The following is a 25,585-nucleotide window of genomic DNA, read 5'->3' as shown; positions in this document are numbered from 1 at the left end:
AATAAAATAATAATAATAATAATAATATAATAATAATAATAATATAATAATAATAATAATAATAATAATAATAATAATAATAATAAGAATAATAATAATAATAATAATAATAATAATAATAATAATAATATAATAATAATAATAATAATAATAATAATAATCATAATAATAATAATAAGATAATAATAATATAATAATAATAATAATAATCCTAATATCCTCCTAATAATAATAATAATAATAATAATAATAATAATAATCCTAAATAATAATAATAAGAATAATAATAATAATCCTAATCCTCCTAATAATCCTAAAATAATCCTAATTAATAATAATATAATCCTCCTAATAATAATAATAAAATCCTAATAATGGAGATGACGAAGAAGAATCGAATATTAGAGCAAAAATTTTTGATAAGTTGGTGGTTGATCGGTGAACTAATTTATCTAAGTAATGTCAATTTTACGATATTATAGTTCGTAACTGAGTTACTTCATTTCAAGAACAAACACAATTATAATAAAAATAATTTTGATGAGTTACTCCAACTTGTCTTGCCTGCTGGCAACTATAAATTGTCCAAAAACTACTATATTGAGTGAAATATGCTCAACTTAGTTGGTCCAAAAACAACTATATTGTGTGAAAAATGTGTAACTGATTAAATATGGAATATGAAAAGATTGATAGTTGTGAGAAAAATAATTAAAAGACATAGGTGATATATGCCAAGAAAGTCAGGTACAAGAAATGGAAGATCCTAAAAGGAAAAAGATTCCATAAAAGTTCTCGCGTTAATTTGAGGTAGATCCACAATGATGGATACAATAAAAATTTCAATTTAGCTTAAGTATTTAAAACTTCTTATGAATCTACATGTCACCATATTAATTATAGAAATTATATAAACAAAATCTTTGAATAATTATGATATTTCATAATATCAAATTGTATAATCTGGACTTCCGGTAAAATATAAATCTTAAAGGACCAACATAAAGCTTGATTCCTTAGATTGTAATATGAGATACCATATATATATAGTTTTTTTTTTTTTTGAAATAACGTACTTGCATAAATTAAGCTTCGTCCAAAATAAGGTTACAAGCAATAAAATCAGGCCCGCCCATTCGTATGACACCACACCTGAGGACCAATATATTTAGTTTAATTAATATCATATTATTATGTCTAAGAGCATCTCCAACTATCGAAAATCTTTAGCTAAAAGGTGAGTTGACATACTAAAAATAAAAAAATTTAGCCAACAACTCGAAAACTCGTACTCCAACCATGCTCAGCTGTTGTCCACTATAATTTTAGCCAACCTTCTATGTATGGCTAAATTGTCGAACCTCTACAGGTCTGTAAGAAATCTGTAAGAAGGTTGCACATCATTTATTACCATATTGAATTGATATATTCTATTTTAACAATCTAAAATATTAATAACATACTATTTTTAAATTATAGCCAACTAATATAGCCAATACCATTGAAACAAAATGTCTTACAGGGTTCAGCAAATTTTACATAATGTCTTACAGGCACAGCGTCCATTTAGCCAACGATTATAATCAATGCCATTGGTGATGCTCCAATGGCCACTTGGGCATTATATAATTATATATTATTTCCTCGTGTTTTCTTTCCTTATATAACTAATATTGTTCTTACGTGGTTAGTTTTTAGTAATTAATAACTCTTATTTCCTGAAACTAGTTTTTGCTATTAATAAATAATATCCTACTATTACACCAAAGACAAAAGAGTCATGCAATCAAGAACTTCATCTGATCTACTAATCCTACAATTGCATCAATATGATGTACTAACGTTGTGTTCACTTAGAGTGAATGAAATAGAGGGAGAATGGAATGAATTTTGTACTCAAAAATGGTGTTGATAAAAAAAAATGTATGCAATTTTCATTCCTTCAATCATTCCATTCATACTATTTTAAGTAGATTTCTATCCCACATGTTTTGGAAGGAATGCTCATTTCATCTCTACATCATATTTCTTTACAATCTTTATAACAAAATAATTTACCTCATTCATATTTAGTCACTATTAGCTCTTACTAATTTCTTCTTTTTCATAAATTTTCAATATAATTTTTCATTCCATTCTCCCCTCATTCCATTACATCTAAATGAACGCAGCCTAAATCACATAGGTTAACTAAATCAAGATTAATAGAGGTTAAAAAGTATATCATTTATTATTTACCATATACTGCACGTTGTAAGAATCGAGTGAGCCTTGTGATGATGGTCAAACAGCGTCCCTAAAGGGAAAAATAATAATTATAGAATGATATCTATGTTATGTTATGGGTGAGGCATCCGAAGAAGGGGAAGTTAATATGTTTATCCTCGTTAATATATATTTTATTATACATATGATTTATACATTATATTTAAATATATAAAATAAATAATTAAATTAATATAAATATCATTACGGTTCGATTTGTATTCGGTTTTAAAAATTTTGAAAACCAAAATATCTGTGCGGTTTTTATTCGGTTCGGTTTTTATTCGGTGCGATTTTGGCAGGTTTCGGTTCGGTTTCGGTTTTCGATTCGGTTTCTGCTCTTCCCTGATAGGAACTACCAGTGGCGTATGCAGGATTTAAGTCCAGAGGGGGCTGGATTTTAGTCCCACCGGGAAAAAAATTTTTGGGTACATAATATATAATTAAATTTGACATATTATTGTTACAACTTACAAATTCACAATAACACTCTCCTAGGTGCCATATTTTGAAACCTCACTATAATGTCTTCAACATCAATTTATATTAAAGTATAAAATATTAGTCTATTACAAATGTAATATTAAAGTATAAATGTAATATTAAAGTATAATTAAATTTAACTATTAGTCTATTACAAATGTAATATTAAAGTATAAAATAAAATATAAAACTAAAATGTTATTAAAAAAGTTTGATAAAAATATTTTTTATGTATTCATTTGACTTTTTGAAAATAATTTTCATTTTTTAAAAATAAATTAGTATGTACTAAAATATTTAGAGGGGTCTAATTTTTTTTTTTTAATCTTGTACACCAAAAAAAAAAAAAATAATTTTTTTTCAGAATCCAGGGGGGGCTATAGACCACCCTCGTCCCGTGCTAACTCCGCCACTGGGAACTACCACCGCTTTTAACCCCATTTTTCATAGGCTCGTGCAAAGATTTATGTTTAATAATCGCAAGGGCGTTCACTTCAACACATCTTTCTCTCGTGAGCTCTTGATAAGATCTTCTTATTTAATAGCAGTATCATTACCAAATTTCATTCTCAAGTTTCAAGGCTAATCCTTTCATACCGCTAGCCAATTCAACCATTTCACCAGCTTAAATCACGTTCATTAATCCATAAACATGTGTAATCCCATCTCCAACTACAACCACTCGATAGATCTCATCCACTTGAAAATTCGTGTAGAAGTGGCTAATTTCAAAAGGTATCCGTCTTTTGTTTCAATTTATGCTGCTTTTCTAGTTGGGGGCCTGGGGCTGCTTGGAAATTCACATCATTTTTATTCTGCTTTATAGTAGGAAGTATTGCATTGTATAGTTTCAATATAGTTGTCGTTAAAGCAAAAGGTAACGTTTTGCAGCTAATGAAACAAAAGCATTAGTTCAAGTTATAGCATATTGGTTGGGAAATGAGATTGCTAGCTTTTCCATATTACATTTACATATATGAACTAAACGTTCTTATTTTTCAAGTTTATCCCAGTTCTTATTCCTATAGTAGCTTATGCCTTGTGTGAAACAAAACTGGAAAAAGAATGAAGTGGACAAAAAAAAGTATTGATAAGACTACGTTAAATTGACAAATTTAGGACTTATTTTTTGTTTTAATTATATGTACAATTAGAAATTATTTGATAGAAATTGTATTTAAATAGGCGGGGCGAATGCCCATCTTACCGGTCTTTACCATGGTAGTTAGACTCGTAAGAGGTTTTAATTAATAAGATGTTTTATGAGTCCATTAACTATCTACGAATTTTTTTAACTAATTAGCGCTTTTTTTTAGACCAAACAAGGTCCCTAATAACATATTTATGACACCGCTAGAGTATTTTTCAGCCAATATTTTTTTTGGATCATTTAGAATTTTCTTTTATATGACTAACCAAGGCTATCATGATACAGTATATAATTAATAAAAATTAATGTTCCTACCAACTATTATGATATTATTTTTTGAAGTTTTACGTCTGAATGACAATAGTCCTGACTACTATAATCACCCACGTATCTGGCTCTTGCGATGTACGTCTTTGTTGGTATTGACACGAACACTCCGAACGTCCAATGATCAAATAGAGGAAGGAGCTAGTTATCAAAATATATCTCTTTGTATCAATTGCTCGAGTGTTTAAAAATGAATAAAACACTAGATGAGTCTATAAAGAGATTTATTAGAGGAGAAAGATGAGTTTATTAACATTAAACCAATGGGTGTTGATAGTAATCAGACCATTAATACTTAAATTAATAGTCTCACTTAATTAACATCATAAAAAATATTCAAAATTAAACTATTAATTTAAATTGTCATTTGAATTAATTCCCTCTTTAAGCCATCTTTGTGTGTGACTCTATAAGTATTTTTTCATTGATAATATTTTTTTAATTTATTAAAATTATAAATAATGAGCGGCATCCAATTATACATCATTGCTACCCGGTACTAATAATCATATTGGTGATTCAATTAAATTTTTTGTGATTAATGTTCCATGTAATATATTTTGTTTAACCTTTATATTATAAAAAAACTCGAAACATGATTTGTATCATCATCTTAATAATTTAATCTTCTTTCTATTAATAAATAAACTATTAAATCAAATCGATATTTGAGCATAGACAATATGTAATAGTCTCTCATAATTCATAATATACCACATGTCTACATTAATCATTATCGAGTTAAAGTCAAGTTTTGATAGAATCAAAACATATTATAAAATCTTAGTGTAGAAATATATGGACTTCAAATTTGAAGATCATTACACCATTATGACTTAATGCATAACTTTTGATAATATTAATAATTTATCATATAGAATCCTTGTGGTGGTTCAATTTAGTCCACTGTACTCTTACATGTCCTTGTGTATTGACTTTGGTATCCTTATACATAGGACCAATAAGACTTCGTCATTTGACCATCAATATACTAGTCTCTATGTATAATTATTGCCATAATTAATTATCATTTAATCAATATAATTTTTCTACTCGAGTCAATTGTGTTGTTTTTGCATATCTCGGTGTTCCAAACGGTCAAATCTTCTTGAATTTATGATAACATTGTCCTAACTATAATATCTAAATTATGAACGACGGAAATCAGATTTGAAGGTCTTGAATGTTTGTTAATTATTATCCATATTTTTTGTTTTATATTTATCTCCTCAAAACAAATTACATAAACTTTTATCAAAAAGTCTAATCTCATTAAATTAAGGATCATAATATTAGACATGACAACGTCCCCCCGACCAAAATTCAATTTTAAATTTTGACTCGGCTTCCAAACTTTCAAATCTTGAATTCGATCTCAATTCTCTTATTATGTTATTCTCCTCCTATCTTCATGTACAACTAAATATTATGGGTTCGTTTGACTTAACTTAAACTAAGTAACTTATTATTTAAAATAAAAAAAAGATTATAAGTGATAAATGTATTTGATTTACAAGTTATTAAAAGTGTTTAGATAATTTTACTTATAAGTCAATTGAGTCTTTGGTAATTCTAAATTTATAAATAATAAAAAATCAAATTATTAAAATACAAGAAATTTTAGTAATAAGTAAATTTCATTATATGTTAAAATTTTAAAAATATCATAATAAAATGCAAATCACTAAAAAAATTTAAAATTTTTAACTTACAGCTTATGGCTTTGAAAAATGCAAAAGAAGCACTTCTGCTTCTTTTGCCAATCATTACATAAAAAATAGAAGTAAATTAAAGTGCTAGGATAAGTCCAAACACAACAAATAGGCTTGGTCCAATAGCTCAATTGTCTAGGAATCTGCATCATAATAATTCATTAAGCTATTAGATTATTTATCTAAGCTAAACAATAAACATACCATTTGTTGTGCATTTATGTCCTTTATTTTAAGAATAATATGAATGATAATAAGAACACCTTACGAGTCCAAAGTTCAATAACAACATAACACTCAATATCACAGTCCTGTAAAATTTCAGATTTCAAAGGACTCGTAAAACTCAAATTCATTGTAATTTTTCTTATATTTTGGAAGAGTACTACGTGGTTTAGAAAGAACAAAAAAATTATTCTTATGATTAAACAAAAGGCAGAGCAGATGATTTATTATATGACATGTGGTGCTAATTGGACTAACCAACTGCGCCCTTCTTGCGATGTTTGAAGGACTTAAATAGAGAAAAGACTTCTTTTCAATTGTAAAAACATGTTGTTTGTTTTCTCCCATAATGTAAAATTATGTATCTATATAAACAAAAGCACATATGCAGTTGGATAGAACACTATATTTGAATAAATCTGAGCATCTTTAATCCCTTCATGTGTAGTAAGCAAGTGCATCTATTCTATATATAACATAACAACCATCTATTCATTGTACAAACGGTACTAACATAAAAAGCTTGGCAACATTTATTTACCGTTTCGCAATATTTTTTACTGTTGCACAATATTTTTTTTTACAATTTTACAATATTTTTTACTATTTTCACAACATTTTTTTTTACCATTTCACAACATTATCTACAATATTAGTAGTGTTATGTTTTTTCACAAATCTAAGTATTCTATCAAGACTAGTTATCATATATTATTATTTCACTTAGAAAATTAGTACAATAGTATTTATTTTTGCCCTTAGTATGTTTTTTCCTACTTATTATATCTTTGTCCTAGATACAAATGCTTACGACCATGTGTGAAGCCAGAGTGCTTAGAAAATATGACATTTAATATAATACAGAGCAAATAGATTAAAACAATATTACATACAGAATTTATTATCTAACATTTTTTTATGAAATGCATTTTACCGAGACCCGTAAAAATATTGAGAAATAATTTTTAATATCAACTCGACTTCTCATCCCTCGAAGACTTATGTAAGTTGCTGAAAACGTAACACGATTATGTGCTAAATAATAAATGTTTTTTAATGTGTCAAGAAAGATTTATTTATTTTTGTTTGTGATATGTCTTTATATCTTTAAATTGTGATTTAAAGGATCAATACTACTAGAGTCAATTATATTCAAAATCTATTGAGTAATAAATTACTTCCCAAGAAGAATGAACCACAGTCAATATGATCGATAGAGATGTTTATAAATAATATATTTTAATCTTTTTATTTTATATAAAAATATAGAATCCATATTTTTAAATAATATATTTTGAATATAATATTTATAAATATTTCTTCCAAATATATTTAAATGTGAAAACAATCAAAGTTTTTATTTTATTTGAGGTCGAGGAAATCATTTATAACAACATGAATGATAAATTAGGTATTAACAAATCTGATTTTTACACATTAGATATTAACAAATCTGATTTTTACGCATTACATTAGGGGTGTAATTCGAGCCGAGCGAGCTGAGTTTCGAGCCGGACGTAATTCGAGCTGAAGTTAATCGAGCCGAACCGAGCCGGCTCGTTTAACTAATCGAGTCTAAATCTCTGCCCGAACTCGACTCATTTAGTTTCACGAGTCGAGTCAAGCCGGTTCATTTAGCTAAACGAGCCGGTTTTAGCGCGTCGGACGAGCCGACTCGTTTAATTTTACACTTAATTGAGCCAAAATCTCTACCCGAACTCGGCTCATTTAATTTCACGAGTTGAGTCGAGCCAGCTCGTTTAATTAAACGAGCCGAAACCTTTGCCCGAGCTCGGCTCGTTTAACTAAACGAGTCGAGTCGAGTCTATTCAGGGCCGGCTCAACAGTAAGGCAAACTAAGCCGTCGCTTAGGGCCCCAACCCTAAAAAGGGCCTCAAAATTTTATAAAATTACATGTATTGAGATAATTATAAATAAATTTTTGTTTGTAAATATAAAAAAACAAAATATCTAAAACAAATATGAATTATTCTATTTTAAAAAATAACATATATAACATGAAATATTAATAAATATAAATAAGAGTAACTTAAAAAAATGAGAATTAAAAGAATCAAATTCATATGTGTATTAAGTACTTACTAAATGTAATAAAATTTATTATCTAAACATTTAATATTTATTTTTCATAAGTTTTACATTATTATAAATTACGTGATTTCTATTTTTTGTGTTATAGTACTCTTTTAATGTTTAATTAATTTAAATATTATATTAATGTACAAATAAACCTAATAATAAATAACAAGAACAACATACAAAATGGTATATAAATTTTGTGTAAAATGTACATATAATTAATTATCATTTATCATAAATAATTTTTGCGCATAATTTTTTTATAATAATTTAAAATATATACTATTTCAAATAAAAAAATAGTTTTATATATAAAAAAGGCCTCTTATTCAAGTGGCCTCAAATTTAGTTGAGCCGGTCTTGGTATTTAAACGAGTTCGAGTCGACATTACATCCTCCTCCTGTGAAGATCTAGGTCAGGAGTCTACTACACCTGTACATATTCAACCGGAAAAAAAAGTTCAATTTTTTTAAGCCGAATGCTATTGTCAAATGTCAAATCATGTTTTCAATCGACATGCCCGCATATTTATTTTGTACCCTCCTTTAATTGAAGGCGTCCGCAAAATACTCAAATTAAATTAATTGCGTCAAAATTACTGTTAATCTAATTGAGTATCAATATAATTTATTGCTAAGCATAAATTTTTTGAGGTAAATATACGGAACAATTCTAAATTAGTTTTTTTTTTGACAGTCAATTCTGAATTGTTTTAAAATATTAAATTGTTGGTGATTGTTGACTAGTGAACTTATTGACAATCTTGACGTTCAAGTGACTGAAAACTTGGGTCCAGTTCTTCACTCCCATGACTTCACATTCTCCATCAATGCCTCACATTTACGCTAGTCGTTCTTGAGAAGATTCAAAAACAAACGGCTAGTCCCTGCGACCGAGATAAAAGCTGAGCTTTGAATAGTTTTGCAGAAATGGTTAAAAAAAAAAAAAAAAGAGTTAGGCCTATATGATTGCACCTTCAAGTCTCCTGATATGTAGGAATAGGCACTCCTAAATCCGATGCTAAATCTCTATAAGCATTTTGCAATCTCTTTGTTACCGGTCCGACAAAACCAGCACCAATAATGCGCCCATCAATCTCAACTACCTGGTACCAACATATGACACAACTGTGAATCAATTAACCGACGAAATTACACATATTAGAGAAGAAAGATGTAAATATATCGCCAATTTGATTGCATGGAATTGCAGAGAACTGTCAAGGTAAACCTGGGATCTGATTTTTCTAGATGTATTGCGACAATGTCAGATATTTAAACACGTAGAACTCTACTTGGTTTCGGTTAGATCAGTAGTGTAATGGAGAAAGTAATAGAATCGACCAAAAAAATCTCACAAAGGTCAAGTATAAAATACAATGTATCTTGCTTTGGTAAAACGAAAAAACATACAGGGCTAAGTTCTCCCATTGTGCCAGTGGTCCACACCTGCAATGGAAAGCCAAAATTTTTAGATACTAATCGTAAAGAATCACTGTAACCAAACCAACAAAATATACAGAAATATAAATAAAGGTGCCAGCAAAATTTAAGTATGAATTATCGACTAAATTAAGAAACATAATAAAATTAACTAATTTTTAGTTTTGTACACATTATCCAGCAGGAGTAGAAGTTCACAAATAATTTACATAACAAAATTGTGAGATATACAAAAGAAATTCTCAAATGATCTCATAGGTTTTGAAGATGATATCGAAATAGACCTCATCTGCAGTGTGGAACTCTGATAGGCTAATTCTTCGCTCTTCCAAGACAAACTTTTCCTTCTCCACGAGTTCCATAACCTGTAACATGAAAGTAAAGTATTACTACCAGTTGGCTAGCAGTTTTGCTAACATCATGTAAAGCTGATTAGCAGAAGCCAATGATTGCAGTCAACAGCAAGTGTATTGAAATCATTTCATTCTCATGAGTTTCTTGTTTTTGACTTGCCTATTACATTGCATGCAAAATACTGACCCGAATGACTAAACTCAACTACGAAATACTATGGGTATCAGTTCTAATTGAAACCCAGAAAACAAAGTATATAAGAAACAATGTAGATCCTTCAGAAAATAATGCATGCATATAATCCACCTGCACTTGGGTACAAAACTGAAATAGATGTTTTGGAGTCGATGGACACTGTACATTGTCATATTATCTTTAGCTTCGTAATTAATATGCAGCCTGTCAACTTCTTCATGACCAGCATACAAACTTTGCTATACATGCTTTTCCTAATCAATGTACGAGCACAAGTATTCTTATGTATTAAATGTACTCAGGAGATTCAATAAGTTCTTATATTTTATAACTGTTAATAGTGTGAACAGAGAATAATTAAAACATATAGCAAGTGGAGGAAGAACTTTATGAAACTTACAGTTGCTCGAGTGATACCAGGAAGACAGTAATCAGCATGAGGAGTTAAAACCCGGCCTTTCTTTACCAAAAACTGCATCACGAGTGGAGTATAAACGATTCTCAACCATCCAGGCTTCATAAAATGAGTTAGAAACTATATGATACAATAAATTCAAATTGAAGCAGCCTAATGGGTAAAACCCAGTAGCATCAAGGCCTTTATCTTTGCAACTTGAAGTTGCAGAGATAGAGGATTTTTCTCAAGGTATTATGGTAAAAAGTATAGTGGGTGACAATTTACCTTCTCTGGAAAGCCTAACCCCACCCCTCTCCATTAGAGATTCACACTTAATAAATTATAATTATTTGATATTACTCATTATTTACGAACTTAATGAAATAAATTATACAACTTTTGCTTCCCATGATATTGGCAACAGGCAGCTAATTGATGCCCACTTTTAAAAAAAAAATCCTCAAAGTTTAATACATCGAATATAAGGAAAAGAGAAGTCTTACAATATTTGTAGCATTTGTTTCAGACACATAACCATCCTTATCAAGCATGATAGCATCATCAGCCTTTGCGTTATTCCCTTCTATCTGCAGAACCAGAAAGTATACATCTTTAATTGATAGATTATACTTCACAAACATCGTACTTACAAAATTGATTAGATCAGTTTCATTTATATAAATGGTAATCCTGACAAAAAACAAGATGTTTTCATCAATTGAAACCATTCATGTGCAAACCTACCTTTGCAAGGATGTTGTTCAAAAGGTTGTTGTGGTGAATTTTTGAATCCAAATTCTGCAAAGAAACAGTATATCAAATTATAAACTTGTTAAGCAGAATGTAGCAGCTAGAAAGGTATTATATCTTTTAAAGATATCCTAGAAAACCCTCTTAAACAAAATGATATCTGCCAAATCTATGTCTGGAACAAACAGGAATAATAAAACCCTTCCGCAATGTACAAAATATGATGTTATACATAAACAAACATATTAAATACATATAGGAATAGAACTGGTAGAATAGACCCTAATGCACAGTGACAACAGGACTACGTATGTAAGACAAACAAGGTAATATGGGCCAACTCTGTCAGATTCACCAAATTTCAAGGGAAAAAAAAGGGTCCTGCTACATAGAGCAGTAGTGTAGACTACGTATACATGTATTTGACTTGTTAAGTGAATTACTAAAGAATATATTCCTAAAACCAAGAATTTGATCCTTCAATTCTTTATATAGAAACTTTTTCTAGGAAAGATTTGATCATTTTCCGTATGTACATGAAAACAATTGCTGAAGCCACTTAACATAGAAGTGATAAAAAGATAACATCATGGACTTACATTTGGTGAATTTCGCCTAGTCGTTGCAGTCACTAGAGTAATACCCCTTGTATTGTCATAAACTGGTGGCTTCCACTCAGCAAGAACTGCTCTTTACATAAGAGTGCATGGTTAAAGTTGAAAATATGTAAACATAAATCAGTTTTTAAAAGTATGAATTGCATGTTGCCGTAAACTATTAATCCACCGTAAAACATGTGATATATGCTAAAAGAGTAACAGTGTATATATTCTACCAGTCCACCTCATTTATCTTATTTTGCTAAGGCCTTTCTCGCTAATCTATCATTGTTTAAGGATCCTTTCATGCAGTATGTTAGTTATCAAAAAAATCAATTCTCTCTTTAAAAGGGAAGCCCCCTTTGATGAAAAAGTGGACATACTGCTTTGTCAATTTATGGAAATGTAATTTTATAATGCTTTAGTCTAGTATAAATTTTTTATCAGTAGTTATTTAACTTGGGTGGATGCTAAGTGATTATTTTTACATACGGAGTTGCAAAGAAGTAAGGTGCAAAGAACAAAGAGGGAAATACAAAAAATCATGCCCTCAGCATTGGCTCAAGGGCCCTTGGCTGTACGGAGGATTATCAAATATGAGTTACAAGTATCAGGGTCTGAGCCTCCGATTCTAGGGAGCTGGACTTACTAGGATTTTGAAAAAGCAAAAACAAAGATTATAGATTATATTTATTAGATATAGTTGTATTACATACATATAGATATAGAGATCGAAATACTTTAGAGAGAAAAGAAAGAGAAACAATTAAATAAGAAGATTGAAGAAAGGAGTGAATGGATTCTCCGAACTTCAAAGGAACTCTTCAAGTTATATTCTTTGTACTTCAATTCTTAATTTCATGGTTTGCGTTCCTGAATAATATTTGTTTTGAATCATCATGAGTAATCCTTTAATCTGAGGGCTAAAGAGTATTCCTTGGCTTTAGTTTTAGTAGCTGTATTGTATTCTCTTGATTTGTTAATCCATCATTTAGCCCTTTTACCGTTTTACGATTAAAAGAATAGTTAACTTTTAATCGAATTTGTAGGAGTTATAATGAATTGGGAGAGTAGTAGTAATTCTAGTTACATAATATGATAGACTCAATTTAAGTATTAGATCGAGAGATTTATATGCAAAGTGTGAGGCTAAAAATTATTGGTTTTTAATAGTCTACAATTGTAGTTTGATTGACCATGGGAGTGCCGATTAAGGGATAATTGTCGGCACTATATAATTTTGGGAGAGGACTTTATAAATATTAGAGGAACCAAACCTCCCTTAATAGACCTGATTAATGCGACTTTCAATATTTCATTATGTTTGTGGTGTGATTCCCATTATCAGAAATATTACAATTGAAGGGAACACAGAAAACTTCTCCAAACCTCAACACCAAATCCAGCATACTGTCACATATTTAAGAAACTAATCGACACGTAATATATCTACATGACACAAAAGCAGAAGGGAAGAAAGCTTTAAGTTTACCAATTAAGGTGCAGCCGTAAAGATTAAACCCCGGGCTCATTCCAGATGTAACCTAAACAAAAGAAATCATTCTACTAATCAGGCAAATTCAATGTGACAAACTAAAAGTGCCTATACTTGACAAGTGGTTGACTAAGTGGAAATGTGCAATTTATGCAGCTCTGGCCCCAACCATATGTGGCTTCTAGTTTACAAGCTCTTGTACCTATTACAGGAAGCTCGAGATCACAAGCCAGTTTTAACTTTGTACTATTGTAATTTCAACTAGTTTAACATTTAACTTTTTGTTATTGTAATTTCAATTAGTTTAACATTTAATATAGTAATTCCAACTAGTTTAACATACAAAGGAACCAGAAGCTTCAGCTAAATTTGTGCCAACATTATTTTAACTGTTACATGTACTAATTCGGATTTAATGAATGAAAAAACAAACCTTTTTGCCACGCGTCAGACTTAATCGGATGTGTGCATTATCAAACATCCCGTTTCTAATCAGAGTTTTGAAAATGGCCTCTTTAACCTAAAAGACATAATTCACGTAATGTAGTCACCAAAAAATGATTAAATTCATAGAAAATACAATACCTGATGTTTACGAATGTGTGTCCAGGAAGTATATAATTGGGAAATTCTCTTTAGCACCAATGTATAATTGACTTTTCCCACTGTTACTATCATTTATATGCTTCTATGTAAAAAAGATAGTATATGTGGTATCTTCGCGAAAAGATGCGTAAACAGATCCTTAAATGATGTAAAACAGAGTTAGAATGAGTGAGATATTCAAACTCATTTTAACCAAAGTTTGACCATGAATATCTCACTCATTTTAACTTTGTTTTACCTGATTCAAGGGTCTATTTCATGTGTCTTTTCTTCAAATAAACAGATTATTTTTACAGTCTGAAATCAATTCTAAAACATTTTTCTTAATGGAAGGATACTATAGATGGGAAACTATATGTACAGAATCACCACAGGTAGAAGTAAATAAAATGATGGTACCAGCAGGAGAAGTCAATTGTACAGTGGTACTAAAGAGAACTTCCATATATAATTTTAAAATGACATTCATGTGTACAATAATATTTCTACAATAATCTTCAGAAATACAATTTTTTAAAACAAAAATAAACAGCAAACTCACCTCTTCACGAGTTGGTAAGTTTTTAAAGGCTAGGGCTTTTGCAGAGTCAAACATCCTGACAAAAAAAAAAGCATATATAGAGAGTGAGTTCATATATGGGTGACCATGAAGCATATATATACAGAGTTCATTACTGGGTGAACATGACCATAAAGTAGTATATGAGATTGCCTTTTTGAAGAAAGGAAGATAAAATGATGGAATAGATTTTTGCGAGAGTTAAACACAGTCATGCAATCTCTCTTATCACGTCTATTATATCAATATACATATCATAATCTGATCAACACACTATTTCAGAATCTAAGTTCCAGAAAAATATGTTCTTAATACATTCTTCAATGTTATCATTATCACAGAGAATATTAGTAAACTATGCAGCTATTCACAGGAAAACAATATTATTCTACTATTCTATGATTATTAGATATGTCCTGTATGTTCATCACTGAAACATTAAACCTCAAATGACAAATGATTCCGCAGTCGATTTGTAGAAGATGAGCCTCCAATACGGAGCTTTGTTATATCAAAATTATAGAAAAACCAAAATAATTTCACAAGGTTCCTTCCATGTCTAACATTGTTCTCTAAGCGTCAGATTCGCACATTTATCGGCCTACACATAATTGTTGGTGATTACAGATATGAGACAGTACAAAAGATCATAACTATCCGTAATTTGCTTACACAAGTTTTGAGGTTGCTTGATTTGAATGCAACTATTCAGCTTAAGGTATATAAGCTACGCCATCTACTTGCCGAGATATATTATCAACATGATATATTCAGAATAACAATATCAAGGCTCAAAGATTGTCTCTCTTCTCTTACAAGAAGAGTCATCAGCAATCCAAAATGTAAGATTACTAACCTGTCCAAATGTTCCTCAAGCTTAAATATTCTTCCTTTGTAGATTCTAAGGCCTTCCCAAACAGAATCACCACCTTGAACAACTGAGTCAAACACGGATACCTTAACACAGCGTAGGAGTTAGATGGAGAGTTCCATGTATCTATACCAGCATACTGTACCAAACACTAAGAAATTGGATGGCTGCATTAACATGTATCAACATACCTTTGCACTGTCACGGGGTAAAATTTCATCGCCAACCCAGCAAAGCAACTTTTTATTAGCAGGAACAGGAAGATCGGGCTGAGGCAGACGAGATGTAGTGGAACATTTTCGTCTTGCTTTTTGTCTAAGCATGTTATAGAATGGTAAACTTTGCTCCAGCAATTCATAGAGAGATGAAGGAAATGGCTGAAATATAATAAAAAATGACAAATATGGTTAAAAACGTAAAATCAGGGGAGGAACAGTAAAGCATGAACCACTGTATGCTACATTATCACATGGCCAAGTAAATTAAGCGTATAAAGAACAGTAAAGTATGAGCCACTAATATGCTACATTACATTATTCCTATCAAGTGTGTGTGTGTGTGTGTTTGTGTGTGTGTGTGTTTGGCTGAAATACAGTAAAAATGATAAATACAATTGTGAAAGTAAAATCAGGGGAAGAAGGGTAAAGCATCAGCCACTATATGCTACACTATAGTATGGCTATTAACTTTGTGTGTGTAATTATATCAAGTGTATTCTTAAGCTCCTTTGAAAAGGACTCTTTATGAACATCAAAGCCCCTTCAACCAGGAGAGTATCGTAAAATGTATATTCCTACTATAAAAAGATACTGAAAAAAGTACACACCGAAGGATACTTATTTGCTGCTTGAAAACATGTTGACTTGTGTACACTTCTATACCACCAGGGTGCCCACATGCCATCTGCTGATTTTGGACCAGCTTCCCATCTGCATATTATTTTATCAGTTTTTTATGCACTAACTTGTGAACTGTCTATACAGGAGTTCAAATAAGAATGCATTAAAGTTTGGTTGCTTCTGGAACTGGCAATTATCAAATGCCAACTTGCCAAACAAAAACTTTTTAATCCGGACAATTATGTTATGCGCCACTAAACCCCTAGGAGAAAAATATCTTACAAACAAATACAGTAAGAATTTTACACTTATTTAGGACATTCAAACATACTCTTCATTTTGCAACAACTCAGAACTAATGTAGGAGACTAATACAAAAAAAAAAAATTCTGGACATCTTATCTATGTCGATTTGGCATACTTTAGCATTTCAGCTTGAAAGGGAATATCCATATCCTCACATAGACCACGTAGAGCAGCCTGTTCAAAGAGATCCGAAATAGATGTTTGAATAATTAAAAGAAAAAGAAACGGGTAATATATTAAAGAAACTATTCAGTTGTGATTATCCCCCTAAAAAGTTTGCTTGTTCTAAGAGATACATGCCTAATGAGGACAGATAATAAGGTACCTCACGAACAATTAATAATATCGAAAAGCTTTCAAACCTCGGGATCTTCTTGAAGTTCTGCAGAATCAATTATCGCTGGGGGATTCCCAGCTTCACAGAGTTCGGTGTATATGGAGACCAAGGATGACAACCCTAATTCAAAAAAACTCGGCGGCACAACCTTTTTAAAGGATGGCTAGCCGCACACATCAAATGATGAAGTTAATACAACAGAAGGTGGTTATATCACTTCACAGTTCTCAAACTTCTAGTCATATATATAAAATTTAATGTACTCCACAATGTAAAGATAAGTGAGTACGTATAAAATATAAACTAATATGCATAATAAACCTCACCGCTTGACTTCTTGTTGCATTCAACTATAAACCATTTAACTAATAGGCCATGCAAAACTTGTCCAGGAATGTAGGGACCAAAAGTAGAAGTTGTAGAGAACGTACCAAGATATCAAGGGGATTTCTTATTAATATGAAGTGCTTTCCCTTCTTCACCAGATCATCGGTTAGACCAGGTAAACGTTGCTTCGCAATATGCTGAAAACTAATGATTTAGAACTGTAAACCGATATATGGTGTACATAGAGCATGTGGACAGTTAAGGGCATAGGGCCTGAATGTAGTTTTACCAGCACTAGTAACAAATATTAAATTATATCCATTGTGAAAAGGAATATAGTTAAGAAGAAAAAGTGAAGCCGACTGTTTTATAACTATATTTTGGCAAAAAATATATATAATACCAACACTATTATATATCCAAAAACAATTTAGTATAAGAGAATTAGATGAAATTCATTAATTCTTGTCAAAAGAAAAAATTGATTAATTTTGAACCAATATACATATAACTATCACAAAAAACATATAACTTAATCAGTATAAATTATATGACGTATCTTGCGAAATCTCTCCACTGCTCGAGGAATATTGAAGTAATAACCTTGCAAAATCGATACTTCTTTTCTCCTGGTCCATATATAACATCTTTCACAACTTTATTTCCATCAGATTCCTGTTCATTTCAAGATACTGAGATCAGTTTTGAAAATGACAACAGATTCTAGAGTATAGACATACATGACATCATGCGTGAAAAGCACTAATACATGAAATACAGAGTAAGTAAAGATATTAACTAATTACTAACTGTCTACTGGAAATTTGAGATCTTCTCAAAAGCCTTTACTAGTCCTCGTTTGAACTTGACATAAAGAAAGTTACAGTGACTTCCTAAGAAAGAAATTCAAATTCCAAACCACTTGTTCACCCTACGTGCAATTATTCTTTTTGTATCCAAAATATACAACCACTTGAAATTGGTATTAGCTCTGCTTTTAAGTACTAATATCCATTCTTGTAGTTTGTGTAAGCAGGTGACCTGCATACTGAAGAAAATTCAGAACCATCTTATCAAACCTTGCTTCAAAAAATCATTTTCAAAATAAGATGGCTATTAAGACATAGAACTTAACATATATCTTAAGTACTAACATCGTAGTGACTGAGATAGTTGGTAAGCTAATATGACATGATATCAGACCTAGCGGGTGTGAAGATAACGGAAAAATCCTGTACCCCCACTTAAAGACCCCACTAGCAAAAGAACTTCCAATAGTAGAAGCTTGAAGATAAGATGGCAAGTTCTAGTATTACGTACCATTTTAGACAGAAGCTCATCTCGGTAGGGCCTTTCAATTCCTGTAGCACGTAAAAAATTTGCGTAGAGTGGTTCATCAATAACTTCCATGTCATCCCTCTGCGAAAACAGAAGCAAGAAGATGAGTCAGTCTATAAAAGAACAATATACTTCACAGAATCATTACTTGCATAGATTTTAACTGACAAAATAATACGACTTCATTAACAAAGAAATCAGTTATAACTTATAATCACACATGTCCTTTTGATAAAGGAAAATATTTAAGCAAGTATTAAAAAAATTTATACTCTCACTGAAAAATAGAATACATCGGTCCTGGAGCAGGAACATAAATAAGAATATGTGTTAGTCCATTCTAACATCCTTATTAAATCAAATTAGCGATAGCTTTTTTCTCTTTGTAATATGCATGTCAGATATCAGAAAGTAGCAAAACGTTGTATCCTGGTTTTTGCATTTCAAAATCAAGCTTCATGTACTAAAGGTCCTTTCTCAATCCAATCAAGAAAACATATTTTTTCCTCGATAATAAGCACGTCTAATTTTGAAAGGAACAATATAATGTATCATTTTTTTAAAAATTCATAATCAAGCTTTAAGCAACCAAAGATCAGCTTTAAGTATCACAGATTTTTAAGTCTCTATATGTAATGCCAAGAAAACAAAGAACTGGAGGGAAAAAAATTAGTGTAGAGGAAAACCTACTTGTATTCATATAACATTCTTACATCCCAAATGAGACATACCCTCAAGTAATTATCTCATTGGAGCAAGCTATCCACTATTAACCAACATTGCAAAATAATGATTGGTTAAATGCCCACAATGTCTAACAACAGAAGCTAACCAGAACAAAGGCAGTAGCAGATAATTAACATCTCACCAACCCAGAATTAAAAAATGATGATATAAAAACAATTAAACTAAACATATCACAGTAATGCAGTCAAATTCTACTTCAAACCTCCAAATTTATCAGTTTACGTTCACCACACATACAAATACAGTCACCATATAGTCTAAACATAAATTATTATATATAATTCACACATAAACGATTAACTAAAATTGTAATTAAAATCACTTATATCCATATATAATGATAATAGTCACAAAAACATATATGATCACAATCTGCATGCTAAAAAAATGTGTACTCATCTAACACAAGCCTACATATACATTATGCATCAAGTTCTCGAAACTAACTGAAACACTGGTTTCTCAAAAACTTAATTTCTGCCACTCTCTCTTGTTCCCCTAAACTCGAGCCGGTTTTCACTTTTTGCACGTAATTTTACAACAAAATAAGTTACTTTCAAAAATAATTACCACCGAATTTTTTTCAAAAACAAATCAAAAGAATTTGTGAGGATAAATTCCAATACATTTCATATTACGTGCAAAAAGTCAAATTGACACGCATTTTATTCCGGACAGGAACAGGGGTGTCCCAAATCTGTCATCTATGGTCTTTAGGATCATGATCCCCATCAACATTAGCATTATTACATCAACAATTGAACAGAACATAAAAAATAGAATCTGGGGTTTAGTTTACCTGAGCAAAAGAGTACATGAGACTGGTGCTGAGTGATCTGGGAGCCGACCATGAGTGAATTACTTCAATTTCTTGCATTTTCTTGCAGCAATTGCTCTAGTTTTGATCTCTCTTAACTTTAAGCTGTGAAGATGAACTGTGTGTAAAAATTAAATTAAAGTATAAAGGTAGTAAATGTGTGTGTGTATTGTGTCAGCATATACACGTGTAAGAGAATTTGAAATTGCTCGAATCCCGATGTGATATCTGTAGTTAATGACAAATGCATAGGAAACCCACTCCTGGCTTTACTTTCGTATTCAATTCGCAATCTGCATCATTAGAAACAATTGTATTCTTGGAAAAAAAGAAAAAGAAAAAAAGAAACAATAGTATTATGCTAATTAATTTTTAATTATTTGTCTCACGACTTGCTAAACTCGATTTTTTTGCTCCGTCTGTCGTGATTTTCATCTAATTTATATTTTATGTTGCATTTACTCCTCCATCCTATTTTAATTGTCTTTTTAAAATTTGATTATGGTCCAAAATAAGTAACTTTTTTTTGTTTTCATAAACTATTTGGTAGGTGAATTTCAATTTTGCCCCTCATTAATGTAGCTTATAATTTTTATGCAATGCAAATAGCAGTTTATATTGTCTTTATGAGGGGTACTCATGTAAAAGTATTCAAATAAACATCTAATAAATGTAAAAATTGATTTGTGTGCATCTTTTTAAAAAAGCAGTTAAAATGGGACAGAGGAAGTAGTATTTTTCTTATAAATATCTTAGCATATTGTATTAATACTAATTCTTTAGTTATATTTATTAAATTTAGATGAATATTGCTGTAAATAATCAGTAGACAATATATGATATCTCATCATAGTATTATTAAATGATCCCTGAACTCAGGTGAATTTTTATTTTTATTTTTTGTAAGGAGGTGGATTTCAAATTGAGCATTATTACATTCTTTTATTTTGACAATCAATTATAGATCTTTCTCCGCATTAAAATTTACACGGGACGGTAATGTTGGGTGAGACTCAAAAGTCAGAAATAATATGTTTTGTATGTCACATTTTAGCTGTAAATATTTTTTTAATATTTTTTTTGTTATAATTATATAAAGAGGTAATTGCAATTCGGACCCCTAACTTTCGTTCCAAAACGATGTTGTAGTCATACTTTTAGATACTCAAATCGCACCCTCTATCTTTACATTTCAAGAACGAACCCTCCTCCGTTAAAAGTTTCCAAACGTATGGGTACAATATTGTTTTTAAAAAAAGTTAGGGGGTCCGAATTGCAATTACCTCTTATATAAAATAGTATTGCAAGTATCTTTCTTTTTCTGCGTGAATATTTGATAATAATGTCCTGAATTTTATAGAACATAAATTAATTAGTTCTCATAGATTCTTTTTTAAATACATATATTTTTAATTTACACAGCACATATATTTTAAATAAAAAATTTGATAGATTTTGTAAAATAAAGGAGTTCTGGGTAGTTTTGTGAGTTCCCACCTTGTTATATTTTAATTTTTAACTGAAAATTATCTTTACTAACAGGTAGGAGTATCAGAACCAGAGCAGATAAGATCAAATGAGTATTTCTTTCATCGACATAAAATGACATGATTTTCATTACTTCCATTAGTTAGTTACTATATCATTGTGGAATAACATATGAGAAATACAAAGAATGTTGATTAGTATATCTTGGGTTCAGAACTTGAGCTTAAGAAGAAATGGCATCTTATCAGCAAATGGCGGGTCGGAATATTTTCCAGTGAGTATTTGTGATGAAACATGCTGGTTCGCAGCTTCAGTGTAATGAATTCCATCCCAGTTGACATACTCAGTACTATCACTGCATGCATTTGCAGTAATCGTGCTTCCGTTGATCACTTTAGTTTGTCCACAAGCAACTCTGCTGTCGTAGTTCAAAGGCAATCCTCCGTAGCCACAGCAAGCAGCCAAGGGCTGTTCAAATCCTGCAAAAATCACATTAATTTTGAATTTTACAGAAGAAGCCTATTTAGCAGTTAGAGGAAGTAGAAAAGAGTACTAACCATATCTTGAGTAGTTTCCAATGAGATTGGATTTTATTGTGTAAATGTCGACGTAAGTGATATTTGCCTCTGACAACTGAGCCTTTAGCTTTGTGGTGAGTGCATGAAGCTGCAAGTTCAAGAGTTTTGAAGCTTGGTTATGTGCGCTTACACATCCAAGCTCATCGAGCTTTGATGTATCTGTCCCAAATTTGGCAATATTCTGCGGGAGGCACCCGAGAGGACCTGTGTTGTGGATCCACAAGTTTCTTGCTCCTTTATCATATAATTTCTGACGAAATCAAGTGACAGAAGTGTAAATATAAAAGGGAACTTGATTAATATTTTTTGAAGTTTTCTTGCAAATAACAGTTTCATAAAGATGTGATCATGCTTTACATGACGAAAACAACATACAGTAGACTGCCCCTTCTTCATGCATAGCATAATACACAAACCAAAGATAAAAAAATTATATTGAAACTTAAACTATGTAACAGATGGGTTCATGTTGCAAGTTTACTGAATCAACCTTGATTCCAGTTTCAAATTCCAACAATATTGTAGGAATCGATGCAAGAACTTGGTCCAATGATTGTGAGTAGAAAGCACCGGCAATATCATTTTGACCTATATCAAACATGTATAGTCCCTTTCCAAAAGATTCTGCAGAGGGAATGTACTTATCGAACTTTCTAGCTACAAAAAGAAACACAACAAAGATATCGTTCAGAAAAAAAAATATAGTAAATTATCTTCTTCTTTTCTACAGAAAAAAAAAACTGATGTACTTCAGATTATGGATATCTAGTGTAACTACTTACATTTAGCTTGTAGTTGGAAAACACGATCTTTGAATCGAAGAAACTGGGCCACCTGAATGCCAAATGAAAAGGGACTTAATGATGCTGCAGTAGCTGGAAGTATCTTAGATGCTGCAGCGGCAAAGTTGCATCCTTTTTTAAATGTGGGTGCCCCTACTGCATCTAAATAGGCATTTAGAAATGGCAAATCCATTGCGTCCACTGCAAAACATTACTGTTAATATATGAGATTGAACAAAATCTCCAATATTACTTGGTAATATTTATATGTACCTAAAACTCGAAATTAATGTCTAAATGTACACGGAAATATCTAATGCATATGGAAATCTGTTTTATGAAATCCGTACTGTGACAACTTGATATGCCATCATTATAACAGAGGATTGAACAATCAGGAAACAAAACAGAGGAAACAGCTCAATTTCAGTTTTCAATACAAAAGTTATAATTCATAATCCCAGTAATAAAGAACTTATAGGTCCACCAGAAACATACTTAAGAAGTCCACAATGAGACGTCCATCGCAGAACCTTCCTGCGGGATTCTTGAAGTAAGCTTGCCCATTAGGAGGGTCAAGGTGTTCTCCCAGTCCAGCAACAAGCCCCCCAGTGTCAGAATTCGAATCGCCAAAATTGAAAACTGCAGGATAATTGAAGTCAATTGAATGGCAAAACGGCGAAGAGATCAAGAAAAATAGCAGAATTTGGTTGATGGAAAAAGCATTGAAAGGCATGACTAATGATGCAGTTGTGTACCAACCAGCACTGTTTTCATCTCATACTTATAAGTTTGCTGGCCTTTGTTTGTAGTTTAAGTTATCTAGCTTTCTATTTGAGAAACCACTCTCTTTATATATAGATATACCATAAAGTCCCTGTGTTATTATTAAATATAGAGCGGCTTGATTGCAATCTATTATGATTGACAAGGACTAGGAAAGATTTTATCCTTTAATCAGTAAGTACTAACTTACATTTAGCCTTTATTATTTGGTGTAGTTTCATTTTCAGTCGCAAAATTACCGAAAAGTTGTCTGTTTGGCTTTGAATCAACTATTTACATGTGGTGTGATTGCATTCATGGTAGGGCCTTTTCCCTATAATTGCCAGTAAACAATAGAGAGAAGCTGAGGATAGATCTGGAATATGATTATTGAATGTAAAAGCAAAAACAAGACCAACCTCAACAAAATTCTATATTTGCTTCGAAGTATAGAAAAGTTGGGACGCTTTTCAGTTTGAACATCAAACTTTCTACTTCTAAACATGAATTCTGGTAATTTTACTCTGTTTCCCATAAAACCAGAAATTCAGGACGCCCCATACTGCACACTTTTTCATTTGTCGTTAGTGATTTTCTATAATCTCTTTAATCTGAAACCCACAAATCTATATATATGTATTATGACAGGTAAACAGATCATAACATGACGTTCTCAACTAAACAAAAGAGCATCACAAGCTATAGATGTTACTGCATTACGCAGAGTCGAAGGTATATACCACTGGTAAAGAAAAAAGCTGTTACCAGGCAGGCTGAAGGCATACATATATCTGCTTCCACTTCTTTCATATTTACACCTGTTTCTTCATGAATTATGCGGAAGATATTATAAAGTGGCATGCTTTCCTTACTATATACATTGTTTAGGCTTGTCAGCTCTACGTAGTTCAGACCTGAAATAATCGTTGGATAAACATTTTTTTTCCATTGATGCTACAATTAACCAAGAAAAGGTCTAAACATGCTCAATCTGGATTCCAGAGCAGAGAGCTTGGATCGCCACCAATCTCTTTTTGAGCAGCATTCCAAGAGGCCAAAACATAAAGCTTTTTGCACGTAATTTACAACAAAATAAGTTACTTTCATAAATTATTACCACCGATTTTTTTCAAAAACAAATCAAAAGAAAATTATGAGGATAAATTCCGATACATTTCATATTACGTGCAAAAAGTCAAATCGACACGCATTTTGTTCCGGACAGGGACAGGGGTGTCCCAAATCTGTCATCTGTGGTCTTTAGGATCATGATCCCCATCAACATTAGCATTATTACATCAACAATTGAACAGAACATAAAAAATAGAATCTGGGGTTTAGTTTACCTGAGCAAAAGAGTACATGAGACTGGTGCTGAGTGATCTGGGAGCCGACCATGAGTGAATTACTTCAACTTCTTGCATTTTCTTGCAGCAATTGCTCTACTTTTGATCTCTCTTAACTTTTAGTTGTGAAGATGAATTCATGCGTGTAAGAGAATTTGAAATTGCTCGAATCCTGATGTTATCTCTGTAGTTAATGACAAATGCGTCAACTATTGTCGCATAGGAAACGGGAAACCACTTGTCGTAACTTTAATTTCGTATTCGATTCGCGATCTGTGTCATTAGAAACAATACATTATGGAGTAATTAATTTTAAATTATTTGTCTCACGACTTAATAAACTCGATTTTGTGCTCCATCTATCGTGATTTTCATCTAATTTTC

General features: G+C 31.3%; 2 protein-coding genes across 8 annotated transcripts; both read right to left on the bottom strand.

Annotated features, from left to right (window-relative positions):
* Nucleotides 1-8,873: 8,873 nt before the first annotated feature.
* Nucleotides 8,874-25,345, bottom strand: LOC108205114 (branched-chain-amino-acid aminotransferase-like protein 2). Of its 5 annotated transcripts, XM_064085268.1 has the most exons (21): nt 20,428-20,539; nt 20,225-20,347; nt 18,661-18,759; nt 17,944-18,015; nt 17,445-17,537; nt 17,039-17,176; nt 16,792-16,850; nt 16,358-16,460; nt 15,723-15,908; nt 15,517-15,617; nt 14,643-14,697; nt 13,929-14,015; nt 13,493-13,544; nt 12,001-12,086; nt 11,396-11,449; nt 11,155-11,238; nt 10,655-10,768; nt 9,990-10,070; nt 9,676-9,711; nt 9,238-9,368; nt 8,874-9,149 (listed from the first exon to the last, which is right to left on the bottom strand). In XM_064085268.1, exons 2-20 carry the CDS (start codon nt 20,300-20,302, stop codon nt 9,240-9,242), a joined length of 1,707 nt encoding a protein of 568 aa, XP_063941338.1. In that variant the 5' UTR covers nt 20,303-20,347; nt 20,428-20,539; the 3' UTR covers nt 8,874-9,149; nt 9,238-9,239. The 5 variants fall into 5 exon arrangements, with proteins under 5 accessions (XP_063941338.1, XP_063941348.1, XP_063941336.1 ...); XM_064085278.1 differs by lacking the exons at nt 20,225-20,347; nt 20,428-20,539 and adding an exon at nt 25,202-25,345; XM_064085266.1 differs by lacking the exon at nt 20,428-20,539 and having other exon boundaries at nt 20,225-20,404.
* On the bottom strand, nt 21,810-25,195 carry LOC108213683 (GDSL esterase/lipase At1g54790-like). 3 transcript variants are annotated; one of them, XM_017385478.2, is made up of 6 exons: nt 24,596-25,195; nt 23,589-23,732; nt 23,091-23,291; nt 22,799-22,965; nt 22,288-22,558; nt 21,810-22,209 (listed from the first exon to the last, which is right to left on the bottom strand). In XM_017385478.2, exons 1-6 carry the CDS (start codon nt 24,714-24,716, stop codon nt 21,941-21,943), a joined length of 1,173 nt encoding a protein of 390 aa, XP_017240967.2. In that variant the 5' UTR covers nt 24,717-25,195; the 3' UTR covers nt 21,810-21,940. The 3 variants fall into 3 exon arrangements, with proteins under 3 accessions (XP_017240967.2, XP_017240985.1, XP_017240972.1); XM_017385496.2 differs by having other exon boundaries at nt 24,621-25,195; XM_017385483.2 differs by lacking the exon at nt 24,596-25,195 and having other exon boundaries at nt 23,589-24,587.
* Nucleotides 25,346-25,585: the final 240 nt, after the last annotated feature.

Source organism: Daucus carota, chromosome 1 (genome assembly GCF_001625215.2).
Source record: "Daucus carota subsp. sativus chromosome 1, DH1 v3.0, whole genome shotgun sequence".
Lineage (NCBI taxonomy): Eukaryota > Viridiplantae > Streptophyta > Magnoliopsida > Apiales > Apiaceae > Daucus > Daucus carota.
The sequence above is the reverse complement of the archived record's forward strand: the minus strand, read 5'-3'. Positions and strand labels throughout refer to the sequence as shown.

Excerpts from the sequence above, each read along its gene's own strand:
- LOC108213683 (XM_017385478.2), bottom strand. The coding sequence starts at position 24,716 with ATGCCACTTTATAATATCTTCCGCATAATTCATGAAGAAACAGGTGTA. Across the intron at positions 23,292-23,588 it reads TCTCATTGTGGACTTCTTAA|TGGACGCAATGGATTTGCCA; the intron begins GTATGTTTCTGG and ends AATGTTTTGCAG. Across the intron at positions 22,966-23,090 it reads TTTCCAACTACAAGCTAAAT|CTAGAAAGTTCGATAAGTAC; the intron begins GTAAGTAGTTAC and ends TTCTTTTTGTAG.
- LOC108205114 (XM_064085278.1), bottom strand. The coding sequence starts at position 25,279 with ATGCAAGAAGTTGAAGTAATTCACTCATGGTCGGCTCCCAGATCACTC. Across the intron at positions 10,769-11,154 it reads AAACAAATGCTACAAATATT|CCTGGATGGTTGAGAATCGT; the intron begins GTAAGACTTCTC and ends CATTTTATGAAG. Across the intron at positions 9,712-9,989 it reads AGTTCCACACTGCAGATGAG|GTGTGGACCACTGGCACAAT; the intron begins GTCTATTTCGAT and ends TTTCCATTGCAG.